At 37.3% G+C, this 6,922-nt stretch overlaps 1 protein-coding gene across 2 annotated transcripts in view; it reads right to left on the bottom strand.

The window, feature by feature from the left end:
- The window catches only part of LOC125870655 (putative calcium-transporting ATPase 13, plasma membrane-type), a 65,912-nt gene extending 59,548 nt beyond the window's left edge, over window positions 1–6,364 (bottom strand). The window contains exon 1 of one of the 2 annotated variants that reach the window (XM_049551141.1): window positions 3,980–6,364. In XM_049551141.1, the coding sequence (XP_049407098.1) occupies window positions 3,980–6,227 (2,248 nt within the window). In that variant the 5' untranslated portion in view covers window positions 6,228–6,364. The remainder of the gene's footprint in view (window positions 1–3,979) is intronic. The other variant, XM_049551143.1, reaches the window with a different exon arrangement.
- Between the last annotated feature and the right edge of the window lie 558 nt (window positions 6,365–6,922).

The following is a 6,922-nucleotide window of genomic DNA, read 5'->3' as shown; positions in this document are numbered from 1 at the left end:
ACAGAAATTATTGTATTTTATATACATCAGTTCAATTGTATTTCTGTATACATCTCAGGCTTATTGTATCCTTGTATACACACAGAGTTTATAGCATGTTTTAAACAGTCTTTCTTTATATCGCACTTGTTTTAAATCGCCTTATATTGAAAGAAGTTAGTCAGGTTGAGTTCAGTTATTCAAGAGTCGAGTATCCTTGAGTTAAGTATCTTTGAGTTAAGTATATATTTTGAGTTAATTATATATCTTTGAGTTGAGTATATATCTTGAGTTGAGTATCTGTCTCTGAGTCCAGTATCTATCTTCTGAGTTGAGTAAGTTTGAGTAGTTTTGAGTATTCCTTGAGTTGAGAAAGTTTGAAAAGAGGTAAGTTATTCAGTTTATTCCAGTTTTTCTTCTAGCCTATGTTGTTTAGCTTTCCAGCTTACATACTCGTACATTCCACGTACTGAGCCATTTGGCCTGCATCTTTTTATGATGCAGACACAGGTATTCAGGAGATTCGTTGATACATCCGGGAGTTCCAGTTAGCTATGACAAGCCTCCTTGCTTCCGGAGGATTTCATTTACCTTTCAGTTGTATCAGTTGTTAGGAGGTCGTGGGTCTTGTCCCGGCTTCCATCTTTATCAGTTAGAGGCTTCATAGATAGACAATAGAGTTTCAGAAGTCTTTTCATTTATTTTGTTAAATGTTTTGAAGACTAAAGTTGCCTTTTATGGCGAGTTGTATATATATTCTATTATACAGAGTTTTCTTTTGAGTTAAAGATTTGTAATGTTGAGTTTATAAACTCTTATTCAGTTTTAAGCTCTTGTATGCTTAAGTTAGTATTCCGCTTGGAGTCAGCCAGGATGAGGGTTCGCTTGGGGACCAGCAATGGTCTTCGAGTGCCGGCCACGTCCAGGGTGTAGGCTCGGGGCGTGACAATAATTTTCTTTTTTTATGACAAGGGAAACCCGCAGCCGCTACCCTTTGGGTGCGCACAGGGTAAAACCCCCGCTCCTATGTAATAGCTCACAAACCACATAGGAGAGGTGACCCGCACCAGGCAAGCCTGGTGCGACGAGCTCAACCCAGAAGGCAAACCTCTTGCGACGAGCTCAACCCAGAAGGAAACCTCTTGCTTTCGCTGGCCAGGGGTTTCGAACTTAAGACCTCCAACATGAAAGTCCCAAGCCCAAATCACTGGGCCACCCCGAAGGGTTGATGTCTTACTATAATAAATACTAGTAATAAGGTAGCACAAGAACATCAAACAAAATTTAGGAATGAAAAAAGGTTCCAAAAAGAAAATACTTAGACTTTGCATATATCCACTCTCTCAAAATCTTAGTTGTAGAATCACAATGGATATAGTACTGTTGTGATCGTTGAAGAAAAAAAAATAAGACACCTTATTTGCTTGTATATTTAATAAAGATTTGAATCTTAATTATTCTATTTTCAGTTATTAAGTTTGTCTATTTTCTTGATTTTAATTATTCAAAATCTTAATATTCAAGTGTTTCTTTTTCTGTGTTTTGCAATCACAATTAGAGTTTTATATAGAAATTAGGCTAAAAATATTGGAGCTCGAGTCCAACAAGGTATAGATTTAAATTTAAAGTTTATCAATTCGATTTATTCAAATTTAAAGTTTATCAATTCGATTTATTTAAAATTTAAAGTTTATCGATTATCGATTTATAGACATGCTAAATAATTTTAGAATCATTAAGATATTGCTTATCGATTATTGGTGACTCATCATTACTGATTTGGTTATCAGTTTAACAGTTCCAATTTGACACAAAATAATAGTAATTGAAAATCATTTAAAGTATGACAGATTGCATCTTGTTCAAAAGTAAACACCGACACATTGTAGGATAATCAAAAGTTTGAGACAATAAAAAATAAAAGTATGCAAAACTAAACACTGAGTTAATTATTTTATATACATACATATAAATGTAATTATAGGTTAACCGGTTAAGGAAAAACATCAAAATATTAAGAACGGATAATCCATAGTGAAACTAATCAGAAACCATTATCGAAACAGCTAAATCAATTACCCATTACAGATAAATCAATAAATTCTGGTTAACATTTCAATTCAGATAGTAGAAACAATGTCTTTGTAATATATCATAGTGGCGCGAAAAGTAATTGGAAAGGAAGGCTCTAATTCTGCTATCAGTGTCACATGATTTCATTCATCTTTCAACTTTCCAATCCCCAAATTGATGCGTGACTGAGTAGGTCAAATTAGGAAGAGAGATACAAAATCAACGGTGCCGGAAAGTACTTCCGACTGAAAATTCTCAGGCATTGCATCGGCGATCGGTGATCGGCGATCAGTCTATATTGCATAAACTGAAAGAGGTAACAAACTGACATCTCTTCTCATCCCTTGGGATCCATATTACACACATTTTCCACTTCTGAACCCTGCTGTGATCAACCTGAAAACAAGTTTTATTGCATTCTGAATTCTATGATGATTGACAAGGGTTGAATTAGGAAAATGGACTTTGTCTACGTAGAGAATAGCAGAAGAAAAGTATAATCGGGAAAAGTTCGGCTAGTTCAATATCGTTAAGGAAGATTTTGGATAAGAGAATGCCTAATGTCATCTCTATTTTTACTTGTCTCGATGCTTCTAGAAATTATTGTAGATTTAAAAATCTGGATAACTTCATCTTCTAGCTATGAATCTAGAACTTTTAGATCTAGCTTTAAGAGTAGATCATTCTAGAAGCTTTCATAAAAAATCTAAGTTTTTTTTGTAGGTCCAAAAAATTGACTTTAGTTAATTCAGTTTATTTGTTGAATATCTTTAGTCTTTACTACTGAGAGGTGGAGAAATTTGGATATGCAAAGGGAGAAACTCTGGACTTGACATCTTTAGATATGTTCAACTCTTAAGGTGATTCCATTGCACTTTTAAGTTTTAAAAAATGTGAGTTCAGAATTTGATATTTTAGCAATTTTTAACTGTAAATCTATGCTTTGTAACTGTAGTAGAAGAATTCTGTACAACTCTTTATTTAGAAACATACCATAGAGAAATACAAGTAGTGAGTAATAAATGAATGCAACATAAATCAACCATTTCACAACAAACTAGCTTATGGACCAACAAAAATGAACATCTAAATTTACATTATTTTAACCTGAGATAACTGAAGATTGGTCTCTCTGGGACAGTAATGCACTTGACAAGCCAACCAATTGGCCAAGATGCAGCTGCAAATCCAATGCAGATTCCCCATTGCCCCCAATTCAGCCTCTCTGTATTTGCAAACTTCTTTAGGAACTCCACCATCACCACTTGGAGAACCAATGTTATTCCGATGATTGCCATGAACAACTTGTTCTTGTGTATTCCCCTAAAGACATTCTTCTTCTCCTGGTTTCGTGCGTTGAATTCATTGAACACTTGGCAAAGAACAAATGTGTTGAAGATCAATGTATCGTTTACCCTCTTGCTGACACCAAAGATTGATTCTCCTCTGAATTGTAAGGTCAATAAAACAGCAATCTGATATAAGGCCTGAGCCATTAGATTTCTCCACATAATGTTGGTGATAAGCGGTGCAGTCCTACCGACTGGTTTCTTCTTCATGAGTTCCTCGGTTGGCTTCTCTGTCGCAAGTGCTAATGCCCCTAATGTGTCCATGATCAAATTTACCCACAGCAACTGTACTGCTGTGAGTGGTACCTCACCAGATGAAACAGCTGCTACAAAATTGATCACGAGCGCAGCCACATTTACTGTGAGCTGAAATTGGATGAATTTCTGGATGTTGTTATAGACACACCTTCCCCATTTCAAAACTGTGGCAACTGAAGCAAAATTATCATCCAAGATGACAATATCAGAACTCTCTTTAGCTACTTCAGTGCCCTGAATTCCCATAGAAAGTCCTATATCTGCTTCCTTTAAAGCTGGTGCATCATTCGTTCCATCACCTGTCACTGCGACCACATGACCTTTCTTTCTCAAGCACTGCACCATTAGAAGTTTGTCAAAAGGGGATGATCTTGCCATCACACGTATCTTCTCCACTCTCTCCATCCGTACTTCATCTGTTAGGTTGCGAAATTCTTCACCTTCTATGACTGCTCCTTCATCTGCTTCCTGATTAGGATGGAGAATCCCACATTCTGTTGCTATGGCTTTTGCAGTGAACACGTTGTCACCAGTGATCATCTTGATGTTCACACCAGCATTTTGGCAATCTTCCACTGCTTTCTTCACGCCTGGACGACATGGATCTTTTAGGCCAACAAAGCCCAAAAGAATGAAAGAGTTGTCTGGAACATTTCCGTGCATATGTTCATTATCCTTCTGCTCAGCTTTTGGCACTTGCTTGTGTGCGAATGCGATACATCTCAGGCTGCTGGCAGCCATTCCTTCAATTATCCTGTCACATTCTTCCTTATCTGATTGGTCGAGAGGTTTTACGTTCCCTTCTGGATCATAGTAGTGGGAGCACATTCTTGAAATCATTTCAGCAGCACCTTTCCAATGTGCATGAATTGTGCCATCAGTAATGTTCTTGATCAGGACACCGCTCTTCTTTTTCTCCGAATTGAAAGCTTCCACATGTAGAATGTTGAAATTTCTTTTCATTTGATCCATATCCATGTTCAGTTCCATAACAGCCCATGAAAGAATAGCTTTTTCAGTAGGGCTGCCTGAGAACTCAAAGCTGGAAGATGGATCGGAGGACTTGAAAACACTACCTGTAGTGTTTAATCCAACCCCTTGATGGAATAGTTCAAGAACTTTTGCTGAAATTGATGTATGACATTCTGCCTTCACGTGCTGTTTGCCTAAGAAAAACTTTGTTACGGTCATCTTATTTAATGTAAGAGTACCTGTTTTGTCTGTACAGATGGTGGTGGCAGATCCCATAGTCTCGCATGCGGAGAGCTTTCTAACCATTGCCTGATCAGCCATCATTCTCTTCATGGAATAAGCCAGAGTAAGTGTAACAGCTAAAGGCAAGCCTTCAGGAATCGCGACAACAACAATGGTAACAGCAGCAGCAACAATTCCCACCACAGCATTGATCACATCATCAGATGATGTCTTGCTCCCGTTGAATTCTTTGTTCCCATTCTCATCTTTTGTCGTCCCAGTAAAGTATCTAACCAATAGGACAACGAGAACTAAGAAAGCAACTAGCAACCCAACTTTACCAATCGATGTAGTAAGCTTGTTGAGTCGTTCTTGGAGAGGAGTTTGCTCATTAGAATCACTGCTGATTTGGCTCATCATTTCACCCCAGGTCGTGTTCATTCCAACCGATGTCACAAGCATCATGCCATAGCCATCGACAACCTTCGTGCCAGAAATCAAGAATGGATTTTGGCTGATATTAATCGCGACGTGATCACTTTCACCTGTCATGCTAGATTCATCCACTTGTAAAGAATGGCCTTCTACCAAAATCCCATCAGCAGGGACTTGATCTCCAATCTTCAAGCAAATGACATCTCCAACAACAATTTCAAAAATTGATATCTGTTGGCGCCTTCCATTTCTAACAGCTTCTACTGGAATATTTTTGCTCACTTTGGATAGCTTATCAAACTGTCTGTTTTGTCTAAAATTACTAATAGACGAAACAGCAATGACAAGAAACACCGCGACATAAATACTCCCTCCATCATACCATCCTTCTTTCAGTCCGTGCTCCTTAATTCCAAACCCAAGAGACAGAGCAGCACAGAGCAAAAGTATAATGATAGTAGGATCTTTGAATGATTCCCAAACAAAGATGAAGAAACTTTTACTAGGTGGCTTACGATACGTGTTGCTTCCAAAAGCCTCATGTCTACGTGCTACATCTTCTTGATCTCCGCTTACACCATCAGTTGTATCACTTTTGAGAGAAGCAGCAACACCTTGTACACCTCCAAGGTTAGCAAGTTCGTCAACGCTTTTATCCTTGACAAGCTTAGATAGACTTGACTGATCAATGCCTGAGAAAAAAGGGTGGTCTTGAACTACATCAATCGCGATTGTATCAGTCGATTCATGAAGTGCTTTTTTTGGATTGTAGGCAGCTCCATGTAGTGCTTTAGTGCTGGTCTTAATTTTAAAAGCTCTGGAACAATAGATTGTAGCAAAAGCTAAGTGCCATCTTTTTTTGCTGGAGAAATCAACTTCAGATGGCAAATCAAGTGTAATGTTCATGCAGAGATAATGCAAGTTTGCTTGAAACATCATGGACAAGTCTTTCTTTGACTATGTAAAGGTGGAAAATGCGAGGTTAATGAAATTAATGTTTGTAGTATGTATGGCGATCGACGAAACTTAACTAGTTCAGGATTGAGATGTAGTTAATTGATATACGAGAGAAAAGATTCAATTGTGTTTGGAATTGGATGAACAAATTTGTTTCATGGACGATCCTTTTATAGTGAAGCTAAAGTATGCCCCGCGTAAGACGTTATAACGGCAATTTATTGACTTTAATTATGTATCCATTGGAGGTGATGTGTTTTTTTGTAATGTCCAAGCATTTCCAGCTTCCTTCCACACTATTTGGATGAATTTATTTTTGGTAAAGTTACAAATAGTTAACGTTTTAGTGTTTGTAAATAGCTATTGTTCTGAAGTTTCAAATTTCACATGTAAAGTTCCAGGATATTGTCATGAAGTTTTACTTGTCGAATTTTAAAAAATGATTATTTTTCTTAGAGATGAGGTCGAAAAAATGGCTAGTGAGCACTATTTCGTTGTTTTTTGCGGGGAACATGATCATCTTAAGGGTGTACAATAATAAAAACATATCAATGAAAACTTTGAAATAAAAAGTGGGACCACAATTTTAAAGCATAGGGCCTAGTAAGATTTGTATTCAAATAAATCGAGCTTTTTTCTCATATATTGAACTATCAAACATACCTAATCTTTCCGAC

This window comes from Solanum stenotomum, chromosome 7 (genome assembly GCF_019186545.1).
Source record: "Solanum stenotomum isolate F172 chromosome 7, ASM1918654v1, whole genome shotgun sequence".
NCBI classification, from domain to species: Eukaryota; Viridiplantae; Streptophyta; class Magnoliopsida; order Solanales; family Solanaceae; genus Solanum; species Solanum stenotomum.
This window is presented reverse-complemented; position numbering and strand designations above follow the sequence as displayed.